Source organism: Balaenoptera physalus (assembly GCF_965194825.1).
Source record: "Balaenoptera physalus genome assembly, chromosome: 13".
Lineage (NCBI taxonomy): Eukaryota > Metazoa > Chordata > Mammalia > Artiodactyla > Balaenopteridae > Balaenoptera > Balaenoptera physalus.
In genome coordinates this window covers 39794952-39820092 of record NC_138892.1, presented here as the reverse complement: position 1 = coordinate 39820092, position 25141 = coordinate 39794952, and the positions used below count along the sequence as shown (strand labels likewise).

The window sequence follows — 25141 nt, the reverse complement described above, 5'->3', positions numbered from 1 at the left end:
AGTCCATATTATGCTTTTGAGGGGAAAAATAAAATAGAGGAGAAGTTTATTGAAATGAGTCAGGTGGGGATTGTAACTCCGCAAATCCACGTGCACTGAAGGGAAGATGGGAGCTGAAAACTAGTCCCAAAACTTAAAGATGACATTTCAACAGGAAGCTCCCAGGGCTGGGCCCACATTGTGTTTCACAGCAGGCAAATAGAGAAAAAAGTACATAAAAACAAAGATAGAAGAAAATGGAGCAAAACCTAACTAGGTAGAATGTTGACAAAGGGTGGAGATGGATTCAAGAGTTTTACAGGTGGCACCTGTGGCCCCCATCACCCACACACCCCATGAACATTACCAAGGAGGCATCATGGCCTTTTCTCTTACAGGTACCTTCTTTACAAGATGTTGCCCACCCCAGGAAATCAGGGAACAAGCACTTCTTTGCCTTCAGCTCACCTTTACAAGTCCAAGATTTGGGGACAAATAAAAACAGATAGCTAGGAAAGGATAAACAGTAGGTGAGATCCCAGCTGTAACTTGGCTAAATAGAGTTGTTTCAGAACATGACAACTGGGCTTCAATCCGTATTATTCTGAATGTATAATCGATGTGTCCTGTTTCCAGGAAAGGAACTTGTGTTCTGCTTTTTTCTTCTCCACTTTCACCTGGAAAGAATGGCTTTCTCATTAGGCAATGTTCACATGCCCTCAGAAAATGTGTTTGGAGTAGAAAGACTCCCCGGAATCACAGATTAAAATGCCAGCAGAGTTGAGTATGTTCTTCCCCATTCTGAGCTGGTGAAATGAGCACTCATGCCGTTCTCCATGTGGGGAGCTTCTCAGGTAAGACTGTTAAAGCCGTGCAGTCATCTACTCAGTGCGGTTATTAAAATCCTACAACACCCTGGTGAAGAGTGTGCGGACTGGCAGACAGAACACCTTTTCCCATTCCAGCCCCTATCTTTCCTGGATTTATAGAAGCAAAGCAAGTAGGTAAGATTTAGGTCCTCTCACCCGCTTTGCAGATATTAATTGAGCACCTATTCAATGTGTTAGGCACTGGAGTACAAGATCTAGGGACTTCCCGGGCAGTCCAGTGGTTAAGAATCCACCTTCCAATGCAGGGGATGCGGGTTCAATCCCTGGTCGGGGAACTAAGATCCCACATGCCACGGGGCAACTAGGCCCGCGCACCGCAAACGAGCACGCGAGAGCAACTGGAGAGCCTGCGTGCTGCAACTACAGAGCCCACCCGCTCGGGAGCCCGCGGGCCACAATTAGAGAGAAGCCTGCACACCACAACAAAGATCTCGTGCAACTAAGACCTGATGCAGCCAAAAAATGAAATAAATCAATAAATTTTTTTTTAATAAATAAATAAACAAGCTCTAGCCTAGACTTTGCCTTCACAGAGTTTAGTCATGAGGGAAACAAGCCAGTTAAAAGTCAATTATAACTTCACACCCACAAGCGTGGCTGTCACTACCTAAAACAAAACGAAACAAAACAAAACCAGAAAATAACAAGTGTTAGCAAAACTTTGGAGAATTTAGAATGCTCACACACTGTTGGTGGGAACGTAAAACGGTATAGCTGCTGTGGAAAACAGAGTTACCATATGACCCAGCAATTCCCCTCCTAGGTACATATCCAAGAAAATTGAAAACATGATCAGGCAAAAACTTGTACACAAATGTTCACAGAAGCATTATTCATAACGACCAAGAGAAAACAATGCAAATGTTCATCAACTGATGAATGAATAAACAAATGTAGTGTATCCATACAATGGAATAATGTTCGGCCATAAAAAGGAATGAAGTGCTGATACCTGCTACAACGTGTATGAAGCTTGAACACGTTATGCTGAGTGAAAGAAGCCAGACACCAAAGGACAAATATTGTATGATTTCACTTACATGAAAAGCCTAAAAGAGACAAATCCACAGAGATTGAACTTAGACTAGTAGTTGCCAGTGGATGGGGGAGGAGGGGAGGGAGGGGCTCAGAGGGTGTGGGGTTGTTTTCTGCGGTGATGAAAATGTTCTGAAATTAGGTAGTGGTGATGACTGCATCTGAACTGTATACACTTTAAAAGGGTGAATTTTATGGTATGTGAATTATATCTCAATAAAATGAAGTAATTATAAGGCAGTCTGATGAACGCTTTCTGAAAGAAGTGACTTTTAAGCAGAGACCATAAAAGATAAGTAGGAAGAGGGACAGAGGAGGAAGAGTGAGCAACGTTCAAGGACCAGCAGAACAGCTGCGTGCTGAGGGGAGAAAGCACGGCACAGCTGGGGGAACAGTGAATTGCCCCGTGAGCTGAAGCAGCGTTTGTGGTGGGCACTAGAGAGACATGAGGTTTGGGGTAGAAGGGGCTAACCAGCCAAGCTAAGGAATTTGGACTTTGTCCAAATTATAACAGGAAACCTTTGAAAGAGTTAAAGCTCAGGGGCACCAAGATCTGATTTGTTCTTCAGAAAGGCTGTTCCAAATGCGGAGTGCAGAGCAGGCTGGAGATAGAGCAAGGATGGAGGCGGGGAGATTAGTCAGGAGGTTACTGCACTGAGAAAAGTCAGAACTGACCGTGTAGGGCTTCCAGGCTCCCTGGAATGCTCTGCCAACCCTAGTGGAGATGCGGTCTCCTGAAGAGGCGGGGCTGAGCCTGCTGGGTGCCCCCCAGCAGGGAGGCCCTACCCCTGCTGCGGGCCAGACTTGCCTTTGCTTTTCAGACCACCCCGGCCATAAAGGCCTGACCACCTGCCCTGGAAAGACAGTCTGCTCTGGATCAGCTACGGAGCTGGGATGCAGAGACACCTGAGTTCAATGCCCGCTCTGCCGTTTCCAAGCTGCCTGACCCTGGGTAGCTGTTTCATCTCTGATCTCAGTTTCCTCAAATGTGGGATGAGGAGTATAGTACGTCTCACAGTTTTTACTCACGGCTATATGTGACTATATAGGTAAAACAAGCCTTGAACCAGGCCTGCCCTGTAGTGGGTGCTCAATAAGCTTGTTTTCTGTACCTTTCAAGCCCTCTGAGACTGTAACTGTGGTTTCAGTCACAGTCATAATTCTTCAAGGCAAAGTAGGAGTCCAAAGGGTAAAAAAAAAGTCTGCCTTAGGCCTGGTGCTGTCAGTATTTAAGTGAGCTGGGAAACACTTCCACTATCATCCTAGAAATAGGTTCCTGCCCAAATGACAAACGTAAGTCATCTGGATCCAGGCTCTTTAAATACCATTTCAAAATCAAATGTATTTAAATAAATTCCTAAAAAGAAAGATCTGAGAGCTCCTCAGACAAGTTACCGAATTGGGCTTGTTTACGCTCCAACAGGAAGGCCAAAGTTCCAGGTAAGACACCCCTTTCAGGAGCTCAGCATAACTCCGGGGCAGCAGACCATATACATAGTTTGAGGCACTGAACAAATGGAATGTCGTCTGGAATGATAATGTGAAAACAGAAAAACAGTCATGTAAACACAGCAGGCGATTTAATTTAAAGAAGCACATTGAACAAGCCACCTAGAGCTTTCTAGGCACAAGTTAAGGGAATACATTTTAAAAAACAGGCAAGGACAGAAAGTATCAAAATATATTTTAAACCCTTACTAAGGAGCTTATTGTTATCAGCACTGAAACCAAGGTCTTTCCTCTTCTCCTTTGCCAGGCTGCAAGTCCTAGTCATAAAATATAATTTTAATACAGATATCATCTAGTAAACAATCCCCCAAACCTTTAGAAAGCTCTCTCGCTCTCTCTCACACACACACACAACGTATCTTTCATGTATCTGAAACATGTTTCCCTCTCATCTTCCTACACTATGAAAATTCATCTCCGAGGAAATACCCACCTTCCTAAGGATTTTCCTTTCTTCTCTGATCACTGTAATGGGTTGCAGAAAGCACAAGGTGGCAGCAGCACACTAGAAATGCAACTAGAATAAGCTCTTGGGCATCATGGAAACTGCAGCAACAATCAATTTATTTTCATAAAAGTAAAAGAGACTTCTCCATTATAAGAACAAATATGCTCAAAGTTTGGAAAATATGACAGTGAAAAGAGGAAAGAGAATTCTACCACCCAGAAATATGGACAAATGTTTAATTCTTCTTCCTGCCATGATGAGTAGTTGTGATTATACTAGATATGCAACTTTATATTTCTCCCTTTTAAACTTTAACAAAGTGAGCACTTTAAAATCTTATTTATTCATACATCGCCTTGTTTCAAAAAAGATTTAAGTCATCTGCATGTGTCCGTCCTTATTTTTATAAACCCTTTAAAAAGATCATTTATTAGAATTAGTGTATTTAACCATTTTCCCATTAGCAACAATTACTTTAAGCGAAACATTATCAACAGTGCCTGAGCCAATAAGTTTACATTTCTAAGATGCAATATCTAAAAGCAAAAACAAAAAAGCTAGCTATGAGGGAGAATCAGAACTGAACAAATGAAATGGTAACCCTCTCTTTTTTCCTAAAACAGAAAATGAAATCATGGTGTCCTTTCTGGGGGAACAGCATTTACTCTAAAACCTCTGTAATTCCAGTAAAAAAGTACAGAATATATTATTTCTTTAGCTGGTCTGTAGGTACTGGGATCTTCATTTTCTTATTTTCAAACCTGTATCAACAGTGTATAATATGTATTTTACAGGTGTGGGAATAATTGTATATATATGCGTAATTTTACATGCAGAAAATATCACATAACAAAATAATTTTTAAAATACTTAAGTATTCCTGAAGCAGCCAAAAGTCCTTTATACTTTTAGAAGATTGCCACTAACTAGATTTGCTCCTGGAAAATTAACCAAAACCAAAATTCATTTGCTGCTTTGGAATCATTAGTGAGTTCTTAAAAGAACTGTATAAAATCATTTGGTCTAGTCGTCTCCTTTAGACAGAAAAAAACCATTATTATTACCCTCTACTCAGGCAAGTGAAACCTTCAACAACATCAGGCAACTAAGTGGGGAGACAGGGTACTTAAAACCCTGTAGCAAGCACTGAAAAAATTCCATATCATCTCCCCCATGTTTCAGTACCTTAACTCATCCCTTTAATCCGCAGGTCAAATATGAAAAGTTAGAAATAATGTAGTCACTCTTCCCCTTTTTAAAGTGAAAAATGAACAAAATACTGACTTCCATGGGAGGGGAAATTCAATTGTCAGGAACAAATATTATTACAGTCCAGAAACTCCAAATGGTAAATCTTGATTCTCTCCTTTCTAAGAACCTATTAGACAATCACATGAAATTCTCTACAAGAAACAATCCCATTCAGACTCCCCAGGCCCCAGTCAGAATTCCAAACAAAAGGGTTCTCACTCTGAAGGTTTCACTTGCTCCTTCCTGCCTTCCCCCTTCCCAGGTAGCTTTGAAGAAGTTTCCCATTTTATTCAAATGCTCTCAGCCAGTTCGGAAAGGGGATTTCCTTAACTCTGAGCGCCAAGGTTAAGTCTTCCGTGGTCCAATATATTGCAAGTTGGAAATGACTGAAGGGGGAAAAGTCAGCTTTAAAGAAATTACTAGTGCAGGAATTGAGAGCACTTTCTCAACATTTCTTCGTCATAGAACTGCATAAGAGACTCAAGACTGAGTCTGGATGATTTGACTACAAACTTTTTTTGCCTCCCTAGTAGTTGAGGTTTCCCAAAGATTGGGCTTTTCCATTTCCAGAGCCCTGGAGAAGATTAAAAAGCATGCACTATATTAAGTAACATGCCTTGTGTATGGAGTATCCACATTTTGAAAGCCTAGAGATTCTCTGGCTTGGGAAAGCTAGAAAAGTAAACACCAACTATGACGACTGGCGAAGTTAATCTTTCCATTGCTGAATCTTGTCCCCAAACTTTTAATAAAAATAATTTAGGTTTTGGCCCTCAGAACGATTCCTTACAAAAACTGCTTATCATTATACAAGAATAGTTTCCACTATTTTCTGTTTGTTTTTCCTCTATTTCTATTCTTTCCCACATAGATTAAACCAAAATAAGATTAGCCAGACCTAATTTGATTCCAATCCAAGCCACACACCCTATAAGTATTCCATTCCAAATCAAGTTTAATTTACTAACTTCCTTGGGGCCCAACTGAATGACCTACTGGAAAGAGGTCACAGAATAATATTGCAAGCCAAAAAAAGAATGTGAAAAACACAAACAAGCCTGGAAACAGATTGGCCCAAACACATGACTTGGTTAAGATGTTTCTTGTGGAATTCCAATGTTGAAAGATTAAGCCTTCCAACAGGAGAAGCAGCCAAGGGAGCAGTAGATGCATTTGTATTTACTTATCATTCATTCATTCACTTATTCGACAAATATTTATTGAGCACCTATTATACAATCAGACCTTGTATACTCATGGACCTTATAATAGTAGAAGAGACTTCAGGAGACTATTTGCTTTTCCAGGTGTCCAGGTCAGCACTAAAGCCATTTTACCTGCTTCTATCTTTTGATAATTTAGAAGCTAAATTAAAAACCTCCCTTTTGATTCTGGCAACAAGTGACTTTTGGACTCTTTTAATCTCAAGGATTTTAGACCTTTTTTTTAAACCTCCTTTTGAAGTCAAGTTTTACCTCTAAAAGATAAAGTCAATTTCATTTGCTACCAATATAAGAGCTAATAATATAGCAGCTACATATGGCTTTATACTAGTGATAAATCACTAATATTGTTATAGTTCATGTTACAAACTTCCACCATATTTTTGATCCTCAAAATCACTCTCGTGTAATAGGAGAGATATTACCATGTAATAGTGTATTTTGTAGATTAAGAAGTGTAGGCTAAAGAAGGGGAAATGACGCATCCAAGGTCACTTAGTAGGTGGTGAATCCAAATCTTAAGACTATCTGATCAGTGTGCCTTTCTACTTTTCCTCAATTTAAATTCAGTTTAAAATTTAAACTTTTGGCTGTTTGTGCTAGCAAGTGGGACTCTGTTATGCTACAAACACATCAAGAATTCCTCCTTAAGATTCAGAAGGTTCCTGCTTAGTCCTAAATCTTTGGTTTTGTTTAACAACATACCATCTGCCCCATTTGAATTAAAAACAAAAATTAAACATATGATAACAGTAGACTATAGGTATATCAGACTTCCATAAATAGAACAAAAATGCTCTTATTTAGAGCATGTCATTTTGGTGAACAGGAAATCAGAAAAACTATTTTAGTCCTCATTTCAGCATTATTTAGCTAATTAATCCTCTATGTCAAGTTCTATGACAGTTTTACACACTATAAAATGTGTATAAAAAGTGTCCTTTAAATTTATAAGAAGAACAAAATCATTAATTCTGAAATATTTTATATAGTACCTAGTGCTACTGTAACATGAATTCTGAAAAGGGAGAGAAAAAAGCCCATTTCCACTTTCAGCTCAGCAATATCTTAGGAGAGAAGGTACATTTTTTTTGAGGTTTCTGTTTAGTATCTAGAATATTGTAATCACAATCAGTGAATTCTTTAAATTCCTTTTACGGACATCCCTTTGGACCATGAATCCAAAATTATGTAGGCATTTTCCCTATTACACGATTAGACTGATTGGTTTGCACAAGGTACACAGTAAGTGAGTAGCAGGATCAAAGGTCAAAATCTCTGATCGATATCCTAACCGTGCCAGGATCACTAGGTCACACCTCTACTAATAAGATAAAACTGTGACACCCTAATATCAACAGAATTCTCTAAGCTGAGCCTTAGTTTAGCCATCAGTTCCCATGCTAAATCTTAGCAGACCTGCTTCTTTCTCTTTCTCTATTCATGCCTAACAAGCAAAAAGCAGATAAAAAGAAAGCTGTAAATGTGGAGCAAAGAATCTGAATAATCCACAAGCCAGAAAAACCTGACTGAACGAGAGTTAACTAAATGGATTTCTTTTCTACAGTTTAGAAAGTGAGTTTTCTTAAATCATATAATGAGTCCAAGGATTCAGCAGGCTACAATGTGAGTTTGTATTCGAATTTTATTTTCATGAAAAAATTTTCAGAGTCACAAAATGGAAATAAGAAAATGCACAGGGACTTCCCTGGTGGTCCAGTGGTAAAGAATCTGCCTTCCAATGCAGGGCACGCGGGTTCGATCCCTAGTCAGGGAACTAAGATCCCACATGCCGTGGGGCAACTAAGCCCGCATGCCCCAACTACTGAGCTCGCGTGCGTCAACGAGAGAGTCCGCCGTGCCGCAAACTACAGAGCCCATGCGCTCTGGAGCCCACGCGCCACAACTAGAGAGAGAAAACCCGCACGCCTCATCTAGAGAGAAGCCCGCGTGCCGCAACGAAGAGCCCACATGCCTCGACTAAGACCCAACACAGCCAAAAAATAAAATAAAATAAATAAATAGTAAAAAAAAAAATAAGAAAATGCATAAGTTGGCCTACAGAAAGAGAAAAACGCCTGTGAGAACACTATCACAGGACAAAATTGTAAAAAATCACAAAAATCTTTCAGAAAAGGTAATCTAGTCACCCAAAGAATTGTATAAATTGGCTGGAGAAGAGCTACTGAAAAATACAGACCCTGTCCTTAACAGATTAGTAAGAAATAACAATACTAATAGTTCTGCATTTACCATGTAATACATATTGATTTAGGCATTTTTAAAAAAAATCTTAATCCCTTAAAAATTGCTAGAGCCCTAAGAAGTTTCACTAGTCCTTCAAAGCAATCTCTCCTTCCTCTGTGCTTGTTCACATTATATCTATCCTTTAACTATATGTAAACCTACCGAAGACAGAGACAGTCTGATTTATTTTACTACTGCCTTCAGCATATACCACAGTGCCCTGCCCAGTAAACAGCAGAGTTTAAAAGAGTGGTTTTCAAACTTTGGGTGCATAAGTATCACCACCAGATTTTGTTAAAGGGGCAAATCCCCAGACGCCAGACTCCAGAAAACTGGATCTAGTATATCTGAATTGAATCTAGTGATTAATTCAAATATTCAACAAACATTTATGAAGTACTTACGTGGTAGGTGTCATTCACTCGACTTTACAGATACAGAGCCATGAGTAAAGTAACTTGCTAAGGTCAAGTAAAGTAACTTGCTACGGTCAAGTAAAGGTCACAAAACATAGTAAGGGTCAGGGTTAGGCTAAAGTAGCAACCAAGGTCTCCCATTTACTCATTCATTCATTCTTGTATTCACTTATTTAACTGGTAATTGAAAACCTCCTATGGGTGGGCCTTTGAAAGGAAAATGTACACAGACACCAAATGCCAATCATTTCTGTACTGTTAGCTGACAGTCCTGGAAAACGTTATCCCCACCAGCGTAGTCCTGGAGTAGCCATCAGAAAGGGTGCAAGGAAGAAGAGAAAAGGGATGTCCTAGTTTTATTTCTAGGAGATAGAAGCACTTCACGATTTTAGGAATAGCCTTTTTCTTTGTACATTAATTTTTTTCACTGGGAAATTTATTTTTTAAAGATGCCTTTTTCACATTTTTTTCTGTTTAGCAGCTTAGTCAGCTATCTTTTAGATGTTAAGAAAATCCATCTATCTCTTTAAATCCATACTACCTTTCATAACCCCCACCAATTTAAACTGAAGTTCCAAATATTTTTAGTTGAAAAGAGTCTATCGCTTGCTTTAATTTTTCTCATCAATCTCACTCATGGGGAAAAAACATTCCTACTATTTCTGAACTTAATTAAAATAGAGATTAAACTTTCTTATACCCCACAAATTTCATATGACAAGTAAAATACACATGTTTAAGCTGAGCAGAGTATTTTCCTACTAGAGTGATATGCATATGTAAGGTCTAAGAATGGACAAGTGTAAGATCCAAGATAATATCTCAGGAGAAAATACAACAAAAGGAGATACACTGTGTGTACAATTTCAAATTAATACATATAACTGGACAAATAAAATGTCCACATTCCAGTTAAGATTCTTTTTCTAGGTCAGAAGACGAACATTACTTTTAAATTTGCACAATTCAGGAGGGGAAAAAAAATGTCCTAGCCCTTTCAATTGCCACTGGGGTACCCTGCCTCAGTGATTACAAAAAAAAAAATCATCCCTAGTACTGACACCTGTAACTGCCATCCTCTGCTTTGCCGCCTAATAGCACGTGTATCCAAGTCAACAGAAACTGCTTCTTGTTGTACAGGAGCAGGTCAGGAGACAAACAACCTCTTGCTTTGATATGCTTCCTGTTTTCTGCTATCAGGACATACCAGTCTCTAGTAATCAGGTACACTGAAAAAACAAGTGGAGAAGTAGAGAAAGAAACTGACTCGCTGCCAACCTTCGTGAATTCAAGCTGATTCACCCTGTTTGTTTAGTTCCCGTATCAGCTCGGTTAATGATACTCCTCTGGAATATATTTGTTCAGGAGTCCGGGCAGAGGCATTTCTTAGTAGGAAAACAGGCCCAGGTTGAGCCTAGGGATTTGAACGGAAGAGAAAGCTAACTGAGAAATACTCTGAGCTTCTCAAGTAAACTAAATCAAGAAGCTCTTTCTTTCTAAAATATGTTTGCCTTCAACCGAGATTTTGTTCAGTGTTTCTTGGGTAGCCACGATTTTCCAGGGGCTACAGAGATTATGTCACATTTATATCAACACATACTGCATCCTCTTTTAGGACAGAGTTCTGACTTGCTTCAATTGGACTTCTGAGGACAGTCTCCCTAGCAAAGCAGATATTTAAGACCAGAGGGCAGCTTTATTACTCATTCAGAGCTTCCTGATTACTTTTTGTTTAATTTCAGGGAGGACAATCATTATCATCTTCTCAACTTCTTCATTGGTAAAAATCACACTAAAAAAGGTACTTCAGGGCTTCCCTGGTGGCGCAGTGGTTGAGAATCTGCCTGCCAATGCAGGGGACACGGGTTCGAGCCCTGGTCTGGGAAGATCCCACATGCCGCGGAGCAGCTGGGCCCGTGAGCCACAATTACTGAGCCTGCGCGTCTGGAGCCTGTGCTCCGCAACAAGAGAGGCCACGATAGTGAGAGGCCCGTGCACCGCGAAGAAGAGTGGCCCCCGCTTGCCACAACTGGAGAAAGCCCCCACACAGAAACGAAGACCGAACACAGTCATAAATAAATAAAAAAAATTAAAAAAAAAAGGTACTTCATTTTAATTCTTCTCCCATCATAGCTATGAACAGGCATTGCGTCACATTTTCATTTATCCTTCACAATGAGCCAACCAAGTTAGGCACTATGTTGTCCTGGTTGCAGATGAAATTATAAAGCAACTTCTCCAAGGTCACTCAGCTAGTAGTGGTACAGCCAGGTTCTGAATTTGAGTAGGTCTAACTAAGAAGTCAGCACTTCATGAGGTGGTGTGTGTATGAAGAACCTTAGCTGCAACCCTCGGGTACGATACCATGGCTCATCAGACATTGAGTATATTTTCCTAAATATTCCTGACTATGACTGACACCAGCCCTCCCTCACCAGTTCCTTCAAACTTGCCTCAAATTCTAGGTCCTAAAGGTGTCTCCTCAGTCCTTTAAGGAATTAATCTCCCCCTCCTTTTCTTTGTGCACATCCTGTCTAATCCTTAACCATATATATGCATTTTGAGAACAAACAAAGACAGTCTGATTCATTTGGATGTCCCTATGGACTCCAGGTGATTCTGAGGCAGGGGTGGAGGGACTATCACACTTAAAGAAACACTGCCTCCAGTTGTTTGCGACACTGGATTGAAATCATGTTCTAAAGAGACACAGACAAAAGAAAAGTTAATTTCCACTCTTCCTCCACTCAAATAATTTTTATGATTTCCTGTATCTTATGGTTTTATAGTATTGTTTAATCTCTGACCTTTCTCTAAACAGGTCAGTGTTGCAGACTAATCTTATTAGTGGCCAGACACCTCCATTTTCAGGTACTAGTAAGATATCTGATTCTGTTTACATCACTATGTGACCTCAGGGTAAATAAAACACTCCTCTCGGTCTTATTTCCCCATCAACGCAGAGATATTCAGCTTTTTAAAGTTATGAAGATGTTATAAACCTATTTGAGACCAAATAAAAGAAACTTCTCAAGTACCCTGGGGAGGGAAATAACTCTTACCAATTTAAGTTACTTTTAAGAGTTTAAAAAAATCTAAGTATAAAAGGGAAAGGGCTATCCTAAGTTTATAAGTGAATCAGGGGTAAATCCTCAAAACTGGCTCTAATTCCCCCACATACGTTCTTCCCCAAAGAAATTAATCTTTAGATAACTCACAGGAGAAGGATAAAGTGTCCTGACCACTCAATTACAAAAAAAAAAAAAAAAAAAAAGGAAATGGATGATGATTTCAACGTAGGGGGAGTGTTTCTCAAGTAACTAGATACCAAAAGCTTGTAAAGTATACTGTACTTAGTTCCACCTCAATTGCAGAGCTCAGAAGGAAAGAAAAACACAGAGAGAAATAAGTTTTATTTAACCATGGGTGACTTTGGGAACTTTATGAGCTATAGGAACATAGATCCATATTTGGAAATCCATTATAAAATTAAGCATAGAAATGGTAAATAATTACAAATCTTTCAGATGATCAGAATGTACTGGAAAATGTGGAATCCTGACCTCCACTAAGAACTTACTAGCCTTGGCCATTAAGGACATGATTTGGGGGCAAAAGTAAAATCCATGTAACAAATTAAATGAATGGAAATACAAATTTATGCTCTAAGTGCCCAAGTTCTCAAGATTAGGGGAATAAATCTGCCTTTTCCAAACATTAGACCTATCAGCATGTTTATAACACAAACTATAGCCCATGACACATATTGAGGCTACTCTCTCTGTCGAGAGAGAAGTGAATTTCAATTCTCATCTTCTGGAAAGTTCCAAAGGACATTCTGAGAGGCAACCACCCTGTGCCAACACTCTTTTTGGGGCAACAGAGAATAAAATGGTGTTGGCTAGGATTTGTCTTTTCATTCACTGTGATACACCAAGTACCTAGAACCAGAGCCTAGCACAAAGTAGTATACAAGGAGTATTTGTGAACTAATGCAAGATGCAAAGTACAAGAATTCTAGGCTACAGCTGGTTTCCGTGTTCTGGAAGAAAAGAGGGGATCCTTCTTTCTGGATGGAGATATTGGCAGGAAGAGAAGAATGGTTTTGTCAATGTTAATTATCAGGTGGTCCCCTAGTTGATGGCTGCCAGCAACCAGGCTTTATTCTAAGCACCGCAAGAACTCGTGGTGGCTCAGTCACAGGGCGACTTCACAACCTGCCTCTAGCCCCCATCCAACACTCCACCTCCTACTCGCCAGGACTGCCTCACAACCAGCTGTGAAAACTTGCTTGGCTGGCACCTCTACACAGATCCTCATTCATATGTGACTAGAGACGGAAGTGTCTAGCGTCTATTAAAACCCCTACTCTGAGTTGGCGCCCAATTTTAATGGGGTGAGGAATGAGAATTTGCATACCACTTTTTAATTATGATTTTATTAGCTTAATTAACTTATTATATAAGCTCTCTGATGTCTTTTCACATCCAATTCAATGAACATCTATACATGTTGACATTAGTTCTGTGCTGCATTCTAATTTGAACACCACTTTACTGTGATTTAACTACTAAAAAAAAAAAAAAAACTTGACTTTTATAGTCAATCTCCTGCGGTTCTCAACAGGCATGAATAGATTTAAATTTTTTTCAAATCAAGATATGTAAGATCTGCTTACCATTTATTTGCACAGAAAATGAGTGAATGAGAAATCACAATTCATTTACAGTTAAGAAGAACTCTGTAAGTGCTCTCTGGTTTTTATTTCATCTGATAATTTAGATGGTTATCAAGGATTTAATTTTCTACAAAGAAAGGTAGCTCTTAATTCCAGGTCTTGAAAAGGAAATGTACAAGATGAGACTGGAACACCTAATGCCAGAAAACAAGGAGGCTATCCATGACCAAAAGGACACAGGAGCTAACTTGGAAGGGGCACCCACTGGCCACATATGAGATAATCTGGACATAAAAAATAATGACTGCAATGGATTAAAACACTTTAACCATATAAAACAAACATATGACTTACCTTTGGAGGTAGCCTGGGCTCTGGCCCATTACTGTAAAACTGGTAAATTAAGGAAAAGAATGTGATCTTATCTTCCTTATATTTTAGGGAAACCAAGTAATTGATGAAGAAGAGTTTCTCTTTAAAGAATTCCAACTACTAATGTAAACAGAATGATAGAACTTGAAAATTATCACTGCAATACCTAATGATATAATAGATCTGGGCAATAATTATCAATGTTTGCTAAAACCATTACATAAAAGGTTGATGTGGAATTTTTAAATAGAGCAATCAAACTAATAACATCTGAATTTACTGACCTATCTTAACATCATTAAAAGTGAGACAACCAGACATTATGTACCTTCTGATGTGATTAAACAGAAATACACAACACTCATAAATTACTGCCCAAAAGGTATACATATATTGAATCTAATAAAGTCTCTTCATCTAATTACAATTTATAGAAAATGGGGGGGATAGAGGGACAAGTTAAACAGCATCTTAAAGACAGAATCAGCCAAATCCAGAATGTGGGAAATTCTACAGCACAAATGATCTAATTTCTTCAATTTGAAAAAAGGCATGAAACTTGGGGGGGGGGGTGTAATTTATAGGTTAAAAAAGGCTTAAGAGACATAGTAACCAAATACAATGAATGACTCTCATTTGGATCTTTATAAACAGTCAAAGGACATTTTTTGAGGTATCTGGGGATATTTGAACACGAAGTATTACAGGATGTGGCAGCCATGAAAATGGGCTTCTCCGTGCTCCTACTGTAGGGTGGGTAATTAACTGACAGCTGCTGTGATTTGAATCCGCCAAGGTGTTCAGCTAAGGCCCTGCTTCCTACTGGCTACTCCCTGCCAACAAAGGAGCATAGCAGGAATACAAAGGCAAGCCCATTCCTGCAAGATGTGGGACTACTCTGATGAATGGGCATCTTTGGCATGAGGACTTTTACAGACTTGCTAAAACTTTCTTCAGACTGCACTGTGGATTAAGACTTCCTGCTCAACCATCCTCCTTCCCTCTGTTCTTCACAGCAGTCAGATCTATACTGAGGTTTCCCAACCTCCCCTAGCTCCTGCCCCATTTTTCCTCACAGGTGTTTTCCCCCAGTAGATCTCTTGCAGGCCTGCCAGAACCCAAACTAAACAGATGATATCAAGAAATTAGCATTAAATGAGTTGGGTATGATAATATTGTGATTATTTTTTAAGCCTTATCTATTAGAGACACATACTCAGGTATTTACAGGTAAAATAATAGGATGACTGAAATTTAAAAATACCTCAGCAAAAAATGAGAAAATGGGGGATAAATTAAGATTGGCAAAATATGGGTAATTTCTCTTCTTTTGTGTATATCTGAAAACATCCATAGTAAGATGTGAGAAATACCTGACCAATAATCCTCAAAACTGTCGAGGTCATCAAAAACAAGGGAAGTCTAAGAAACTGTCACAGCTAAGAAGGGTGTAAAGAGATATGACAACTAAGCATCATGCGGTATCGTAGAGTGGATCCTGGAACAGAGAAAGGACATTTGGGAAAAAGTGAGGCTACATGAACCAAGTATGAACTTCAGTAAATAATAATGTACCAATACTGATCCACTAATTATCACAAATGAACCACATTAATGTAAGACATTAATAACAGGGGAAAATGGGTGTGGGGTATTCAAGTACTCTCTGTACCATCTTCATAATAATTCTGTAATAGAAACTTGCTCCAAAGTTTTTAAAAAGTAAAAAAAAACGAAACAGTAGATTATTTAACTATCTCAGCATATAAGAAAATAATGATCCCAAATAGACTTCAATGTTTTTCTTTACTCACTGGGATGCAATTTTGTGGCTTTATCCTCACCAGTCAATTAGCTAGGAAAATGCTATTGAATTTCTGAGTGCACAGAGAGTAAACTGAAAATTCAGTCTCCCCATGGACCACCCCACAGTGTCTATACATACAAAAAAACAAAAACAAAACTATAACTCTGATGAAACATACATTTATTTGTTCCCATCAAGGTTTAAAATTTGACAAAAATGCATTTCTGTTACCAAAAACCTTCAGGCAATAACAGAGATCGACCTTAACACAGAAAAACAAAGATTTCATTCCACAGACTCTTGGACTTAAGAATTCATTTGCGTTCCAGAGATAATACTAAACTAATGGGGTCATGTCAAGCTGCCAGTATCCATGCTGAGGCTTTTCCTGATACAATCTTTTGCAATGTAAGCAACAATGAAAGGATCACTTATTTATTTATTTTTTTTACAAGTTCATGTTATATTACTTATATAATGTCCAAAGACAAAAGAAGGACCAAGATCTTTGCTTAAAAATAGAAGTGCATAATGCAAATTTGCAAGCTTTGACCTGCATCAGAATCATTTGAAGGGCTTGTTAAAACACAGATTGTTGGGCCTCACCTCATTCTGTTGTTGGGTGGGGCCCACGAATTTGTATTTCTAACAGGTTTCTAAGTGAAGCCAATGATACTAGTGCAGGGACCAAACTTTGAGAACCACTGGGAAAATATTTAATAGGACAATGATTAGGTCATGAAAGTGAGTATGTCATAGCAAAAGGCACAAAGTATTGCTTTGTGACCTTGGCAAATTAACCTCCCAATCTGTACCTTGCTTAAGTTTTAAGGAATCAAATAAAAACAATATTTAAAGCACTTAACACAATACCTGGCATATGTGGTTACTGAATTATTAATTATTGAATGTTTTTACGCTATACGAAATTAAAGTTATGTTCATATTGTTAACTGAGTCACTATGCTTAACTGAACTTAAGATATATTGATCTCAAAAGAATTACAAGAAACAAGAGGTACTTTTAGGCTTCTTATGATCATTAATTAGCATTCTTAAGTGTACATTTATTCATCCAATTACAATTTTCACTGATAAACTGATTTACTTTAAATAATAAAGAATACAGTTAATATGAAAATTACTGGCATAATTTTACTTTAGTGATGTTGTTTACTATCCTGACCTATCCATTCATGAAACTTTCAATCTGCTACAGAAGGCTAATAATTTTCCCACTTTTCTTAACACTGTATCAAATGAATGCATTCTTACCAGAAGTGATTTGCAGGTTCTTCAAATGGAATTTCCTATGCCTTTGACTGATAGCTTTGTTTATACTTTTGCACTACAAGAATAATAAAAGGAATCAGATACCTTTCTATTATTTTTCCTAAAACTTTGCTTCCATAAAGCTAAAATGTCCACTGATGACATCATCTACCTTTGTTTAACCACAGTAAATAGTTTACATTTTAAAGGAATGCAAACATTTCCCTGGATAAAAGCCTGTAATGTAATATAAAAACTGTAAATTTCATGTCCCGTAGTATATCTAAGCAGGTATAGCTGCTGATCATATATGGATTAAGACAATAATTTATCCTGAATAATTTTTCATACTTCAACATGAAAAAACATACCTAGCAGTCAAAACCCTTATTTCGTTTTTCTTTCACATGTATAAAGTCAAAGTCCAATCTACCTTTCCTAACTAGCTCATATTAATTTTTTTTCATACTGCTCAACTATCTGACACCAAGCAGCATTCTCCTTTAATAAAAGCATCTTTATTCAGTCAGAGCAGTTTTTTTAAAGTGAGAGTTGAATTGTGCATTTGGTCCAGAATTAAGAGAGAAGTGTTTTGCTTTCTTTTTAACCTTACATGGTTAGACATTAAAAAAAAAAAAAAAAAAAAGGTTTGTAAAGGGTGTTATAACCAGCCCTACCTCTTTAACATGAAGGTCTAATATTACATAATTCTTTCCAAGAAGCTGACCAAGAGTAAAATGTAACCTCTTGTAGAGGTAAAAAGAGAAAACTAGAGGCATGAGATTAAAAAATCATATGGGTAGTTTATAGCTACTCACAGAATTGTGTGCATGCACAGAGTGACTCTAGAAGAAAAAAAAAAAATAGGGATTTGATGAAGTCTAAGATAAAGAGATCCAGTTCCAGTTGAGACTAGGAGACCTTGCAAATTTTTTCAATAAACTTGCAAATGGAGTACATTCTTACATAATGACTTGAGACTTTATCTAAACAGTCTGACTGAAAGATGCTTGTTCACTTGTTAGACATGTATGACATTACTGAGAAGATTTAGAGTTCCAGAAGTAAAGAAGACTGATTAGCCTGTGCAGGTGTATGAAGAATGACACATTAGGCAAGAGGTTATGTAAACCATTTACTAAAAAAACACAGACTGGATTTTTACATTCCCAGACCTCTACTTATCTTTTCTAAGTATGAGGGACCTGAAATTCTTTGACCACCATCAGATTTAGTGGATGATAGAGCCAATTTTGGATTAAGAAATTATTTGTGCAGTTTCAAAACACAAACACAATTAAAATTTTCAGTCAGGCTGAACACGTACACTTACTCAAAAAGCCCCACCACGAATGTATTCGGATCTTATCAATACTATATTTTTGTTTTTTAAAACACAATTCCTTCTAAAATAATATAATAATAAAGATTTTAAAGTACTGCATACTGTTTCAGTAAGAGGCACATAATTAGAATGTTAACATTGTCCTTTAACTTCGAAAATAAAACTCATGGTTTCACCAGGTTTCACCGATAGTACAGGAAGGAAAAAAATAATTAACCAGTGTTAAAAATTAAACAAAAATTTACTTTTTATTGAGTATTTATTATTTTACATGCAAAGCATATTAAAAGTGAATCTATATCACGTTGACTACCCCAGTGAAAACCTACACAATGGGAATTATGAAAGCTGTCTACACAATACTAATGTGATCAATAAATGATCCAGATGTTTCTCTACAAATTTGGATTACCTGAATTAGCTGATTTTTCAACAAAACAGTAATTTTAGCTTTCATATGGTCTTTACTGGTAACAGCAGACATCTGATACTTAAATTTAGCAGAAAAGCATAATAATAGAAACCCTGAATAGCATAGTCAAAACTTTCAAGAAACAAGTTCACCAAAAAAAAGGTAATATACATCTATTAGGTATCCAGAGAGGGAAACAAAACAAAACAAAACAGGCATGTAATAAATGTCCATCAAGTGGTCATCACTAACATTCTATTATTACCGAAGTGACTGCCAATATGTGAACTGTTTTATTAGACTTAAATACCTAAAAACAAACCAGTAATCAATAATGCATACAGAAAAACTAACTTAAAATTACATTTGAATACCATTAACAGTTTGGTGTATCTGACATACACTGAATTCTTTTTACTTCACCACTGCTACAAATGCCTTTAAAACGTTTTCATAATACATAATTATCTTAAAGAAACATGGTAAGATACTTCCCAATATGCATCAGGTCTTTCATCCACCATTCAGTAAATGCTGCAGCAAATTAAACAGTACCTATTAACCAGACCTAAAATACAATGGCTGGATAATAAATACAAAAAGAATACTTTTGAATGGACTATTCAGATTAGACTGGCTAATGCTACTTAAGATAGCACTCTTAAGATAGCATTGACACACACTATACAGATTGTATAATGCTAGACAGAGGACTGGTCCATGTCCATTTTTTTGAAACTTCTGTAATATCTAGAATTGAATACCCAGTTGACTAATAAATACTTGCAGAAAGAATAAGTATGAAAATTTAACATAACCCCCTCAACCATATTTTTCTCACATATAATTATTTTGGGGGGGTGGGATGGGGATATGACTTTAATATGCTGTGAGATTCTAGCTAAGTAAACTAAAAAAACAACATGGGCTCAGGTTTTCTTGGACTATGATTCAAGTCTACACTGAGAATGAAACGACCAACTTCTATACATCAATGAGAAAACCTAACAGGATGGGGGGAAGTGCCTTTGTTGATGGACCTGATGAGCAAAATGTTTGTCTTATTAGTACTATGTTTTCAGTTTATTGAAACAACAAAAGAAAGTGTCACTAGTTCTCAGATAAGTCGTACAAGTTACAATCCTAATCAATGGGATGTCCTTTATTTATGAGAGCATAGTTCCAATGCAAAAGAAGTCAAGTTTACTGTTACATATTAGGAATGGTTTAGATATAATAAGAGAACATTTACCACTGACTTTAACATGTTATTTTAAAGTTCTGATTGCTGAATGCTAGTTTCTTCTCACTTAATATATTCTCCCCAGTGAAAAGCTGGTGTGTTTGGTTTTTCGTATTATAAGATGAAAATATATGCCTTAATCTTACAACAGGTTATTAACAACATTATGAATAGTTATTAAATAAGTGCCAACATTGCGTGAACTTACTAGGTACTGAGTCAAGATCAAAGAACTACAAAAAAGATGAAAGATAACTATCACTATACATATGAATACTGTGCAGGACATCAGATTAATCATCAAACCCAAGGTCCTTCCTATTTTGTCTTTTGGTGTTGAACATACGGACGTGCTACTACATTGACTTGCATTATTTTCCACAAAGTATTAGTGGACTCAAAAATTTGCGTTTTAATTTCTAATTATAAAAATCCAGATTACTCCAGACAACAGAAACCACATGTAACTGAGGTAGGTTTTTTACCTTAAGAATACATTGCTTTCTACTGCAATTAGAAAGTTATTTTAAAAAACACATTGTTTCAGATATCTGCTCCTGATACTTAACCTTCTGTTATAAACTACTTGAGCAAGTATTACAATGTTAATCTACTATATTTAATAAATTCCCTTAGAAATACACACCCTAAAAGCCTTCCTCTTCCTCTCTAAAGGTAACTATAGTGCAATAAAATTAGTAACAATTCTAGAAAGATGAAACAGATATTACTACAGTAATTCCCAAGTTAATGCATGTCAGAAATCAAGGAGAGTCACATTCATTTTAAAGATAATAAACTTATTGTTTTGAAAATAATATCATAAACACATTAGAACTTTGGATATGCTTTATTATGCCACAAATTCCCAAGAGATATAAGAAATATTATTTCTGAACGGGACTAATAATTTCACAAATACTAGCACTTTATTGACAATAGCCAAGTTTTTTAAGGTCATGCACATGTATTTAAGTAACCTTTTTAAAATCTCAGTGCTTTTTATAAAATTTAAAGGGAAACTGTAACAGATCCTACTTTATTTTTCAATACTCAGTGTAAAAATCTGTATGTGATATAAATATACATTTTAAGGACGGGAGGGAGGACTGCAAATGAACTGCTTTGCCTAAGTTGTCAGGCTCCTGCACATTTGCACTAGGTACCGTTATGTAAAAGATCATTGTTGGAAATGCTCCTGATAAACTGAAATAAAGGAAACATTTTTAAACAGCTTGGTCTTTAAAAGCATTAATACCTGGTATAATTTTAAAGGGGGAAATGAAATATTCCTTTACTTCCAAATGGATTAAACAGAAAATTCAAAATACTTCTCTTATTGAAAAACGAGTACACTAATACATTTTAAGGCTGGATACTAACACCATTTTCACAACATCCAAAGTATGGATGGGAAACTAGGCAACGCTGGTATTTCTGCCATATGCCTAAGGGTAAACAAAGGGAGATGAGGATTTCACCGCCAAAGATGGTGACTGAGCCTGGCATACCACTTTGACATGTGGGCAGCAGATCATTGTTCCCATGCTGGGACTATTCTTCAAAAAGGATGCCCTTATGCAATAATTCTACAACTATATCAAGTCTGATAATCTAACATGGAACTTTTTGCTAAATATATACATGGACATATGTGAACTTCTCCAGTGACCAAGTTAATTATTAAATAAACTAAATGGTGAAAAAATGCTAATAGCTAAAATTATGTTAATTTCAGGGTTTCCAATGGAAGATATAGGAGGAAAGAGGCAAGGGTAGCTGTTTCCAAATCTAAGTTATGATCAGAATCATTAGATGTTGAGCTTTAAAAATTCTATCCAGGGTCTCAACCTAAACCTATCTAGAAGCTATAACCCAGGAATTCTTTTTAAGCAACCCAAATGATTCTGATGATTAGTCAAGGTTGAAACTTCTGAATTGGGGGCGTGGGGGAGGGAAGAGGGCACAATCTAGGTTATTGCAGAGTTTTAGAATTCAACATTGATATTTATCATTTACTCTACATTTTTTCCCTATTGTCTCACCTTCCCTATTTTTCTAACAGTGAATAATGAAGTGGCTTAGCACGTAAAAGGGAAAGTTAGTAGGGTACCCAAAGTGGGTTTTTACTATGTTCAAGCCATTTACGTACATTAATTGGATAAAAGGGTACCAGTATACTGTTTGAGATTCAACTTCAGACAGATATTTCTTAATGTATTTTAAAGGAGAAGGTTTCCTTACTCAACATGAAAATGTAATGTAAAATAATTCTAAACATTATTGTTATTTAATAAAAGAGAAAATTTGTATAATTCTTCAAAATAATTGTTTTTAAAAATCCAATATTAGGAAGAAAATCCCTTACATTTGAGGTAGGGGAATAATTCTCTCATATGGGGACAACTGTGTCACAGTGTTATCCTCCAAGTTAGAAATTAAGCAAAGTATTGCAGTACTATTTCTGTTTACATACTGTTTTGTTACAGTAAGTACAAATGTTTTAAATGTGGATAAATATTTTGGTTTTGATTTTAATGCATATGATAATTAAAAATATGGATTTTTTTTTTCCTTCTACACTGAAATTGTACACACTCTCCAGGCTTGAACAACTTTTAAAATACCCCATGTTCACTTATAAACCTTGGAATAACAATAAAAAAAAAAGTAGTACCTACATAAGAAATTTTACATTAAAATTACAATTGTATGTTCTTCCGAAGTCAAAGTGATTTTAAATTTATTTCAATATTTGAATACAAAATAGTACATTTTAATTTACTATAGCATAATTCAAGTATTCTCTTAAATTTTATATTTAGCCAACGAGTATATGATATTAACTGACTTTTTATAATAGCTTTCCTTTTTAAAGATGACTGTTATACAAAAGAGTGTGACTCTATGTTCCTCTAAATTGCTTAGAATAAGTTCAGAGAACAAATGACAGTAGACAAAGACCTTTATGAGTAAATCATCAACATATAAAAGGTTGCGCACATCAGTAATAAGGCATTTGCAGGTAACTCCCTAAAATGTATTTGAATTCATGTAAACAAAGACTATGTATATTCTTTTAGGGAGAAAATGCACTACCATAGATGAAATATATTCAGATGGCTGTGACTTTAAACCATATATTATTTGAATACCACACAAAACCAAAAGAGGCATAACCTACCAGTTTAATAACTAAAAGATGTTACTTATTCGTGAAATAAAAGGTTGATACTTTTTGAAACTGATAATGAAAAAGAAATATTTTGAAAATAAACATCCACTGTTTTCTAGAAATAAATATACATACTTAGTTAGTTTAATGTATTACAGCATAGGAATACTGTCCTAGCGCTAACCATAACATTCAATCAGTAGTTTTAAAATATTTTTCCACACTGAGCTTTGAATCTTCTACCTTGTTAGCTGCCCAACAACTTTCAAAAGAGTTTTATTCTCCTGCTTTAGTTGTTCATTTTCATCTTCTATGTCATCTAGGTCCTTAAGGAAACAAAAAGGAAAATAATACGTAAGTTCTTACAACACTTAAAAGTATTCTGAAGGTGATAAAAAAAAAATTTCAAAAATATACATTCAAAGATAATTCATACAAGCAATTAGTTTGCAAACGAGGACTAGTTCTGAAAACAACTTTGGAAGGAATATGCCCCACCTAAAGGCAGCATCCACTGCTAGACTCCTCATTGGTATCATGATAATGCAGGCCAGCTCTTGCCAGATCTTTCAGTTTTTAAAGAGAAGCCAGAAATCAGAATTCTTTATTGTGAATCTTCCAATTTTTAATCACTATAAATAACTTACATTTTTAGTTAAAAACAAATCCCTCCTTCCCCAAATTGAGGGCTAAATACATATGCAGTCAATATGAGGTTTGGGGCCTTGGACTGCAACCTTGTGTCAAATTAGGCATCAAAAAGATCCAAGTACAAGTTCTAGATGTACCCCTACCACCTTGGTGATCTTTGACAAGTATGCATGTTGCAGGGGGAGAATCTGGGGAGGTGATAGAACTGAGGTATACAGAAAAGGAGGTCTGGGGCTTACAGAGTTGATCTGGTTCAATTTACGTTAGGCTTCTCTATGACATTTTGTTTAAGGGAAAGGTTTCGAGCTTAAAAAAATGCGAAAGCCACTAAACTAGGTGCTTTAAAGTTACCCGATTCTAGCTCTATGTTCCCTATATTAATCTTAGTATCATATATACAACCAGTTGGTAAATACAAAGACAATCCACTATAAGTTTTAGTTTGAAGAAAAACTATTTCAAGGCAGACTATTTACTGATGGTTGGAAAAGCAGACATTTACAGATTTACCCTTGCAATTCAAAACACTAAACTTGGAGAAATCAATTTGAATTCTAAGTGTACTACTGGATAGCAAAATTCTGATACATTTAGTATACTGTCTTTGAACAATTAGGTAAATGATTTTTAAATGGACACACACAGAATTTGTATTTACTCACAAACTAAATGAATATTAGGAAACTAATTTGTTGAAACTAACGATAATAAAGATACGGGATTCCTAATATCACTACAACTGAGACCTACCTAAGGTTTAGAATTAAATAATAAAATACATTCACATATCATTACTAGATTATAAACTCTGTAAGGGCAGGTGTTTTATTATTCTTTTTAATGAACACACTGCCTAAGACAGTGCGAATACATCATAGACATAAAAATATTTGCAGATTTTATTAAATTATTCTAGAACCAAAAGAGGAATGCCCGTGTTCCAAACCAAGATGAAAGGCAGTCTATAAGAATAGAAGAGCTTACTTAGAATTAAAACTACTGAATACCTGAGAGTCAAATACTGGCTCAGCAGATAACTATGTGATTACTACATTGACCTTGAGCAAGTTAAACTCTGAGTTTCAGTGTCCTCATCCACATCCTGCAGTTAATGCTGCAGAGCTGTATTAGAATGAGTCTGCACATAATGAAGCTTTCTATTTTCTCTTCTTTTAGAATTAGAGTTAA

General features: G+C 36.5%; 1 protein-coding gene and 2 long non-coding RNA genes across 3 annotated transcripts in view; 2 read left to right on the top strand and 1 right to left on the bottom strand.

Annotated features, from left to right (window-relative positions):
- Window positions 1-1357, top strand: part of LOC309640437 — a 34718-nt gene extending 33361 nt beyond the window's left edge. The window contains exon 2 of the long non-coding RNA XR_014252218.1: window positions 378-1357. This is a non-coding gene — a long non-coding RNA (uncharacterized lncRNA). The remainder of the gene's footprint in view (window positions 1-377) is intronic.
- A 1233-nt stretch (window positions 1358-2590) lies between these two features.
- LOC309640464 lies at window positions 2591-20568 on the top strand. Its single transcript, XR_014252247.1, has 2 exons — window positions 2591-10799; window positions 11101-20568. It is a non-coding gene; the product is annotated as an uncharacterized lncRNA (long non-coding RNA).
- The window catches only part of PAWR (pro-apoptotic WT1 regulator), a 105843-nt gene continuing 99396 nt past the window's right edge, over window positions 18695-25141 (bottom strand). Inside the window, exon 6 of the mRNA XM_082419062.1 lies at window positions 18695-23628. Within this exon, the coding sequence (XP_082275188.1) occupies window positions 23542-23628 (87 nt within the window). The 3' untranslated portion in view covers window positions 18695-23541. The remainder of the gene's footprint in view (window positions 23629-25141) is intronic.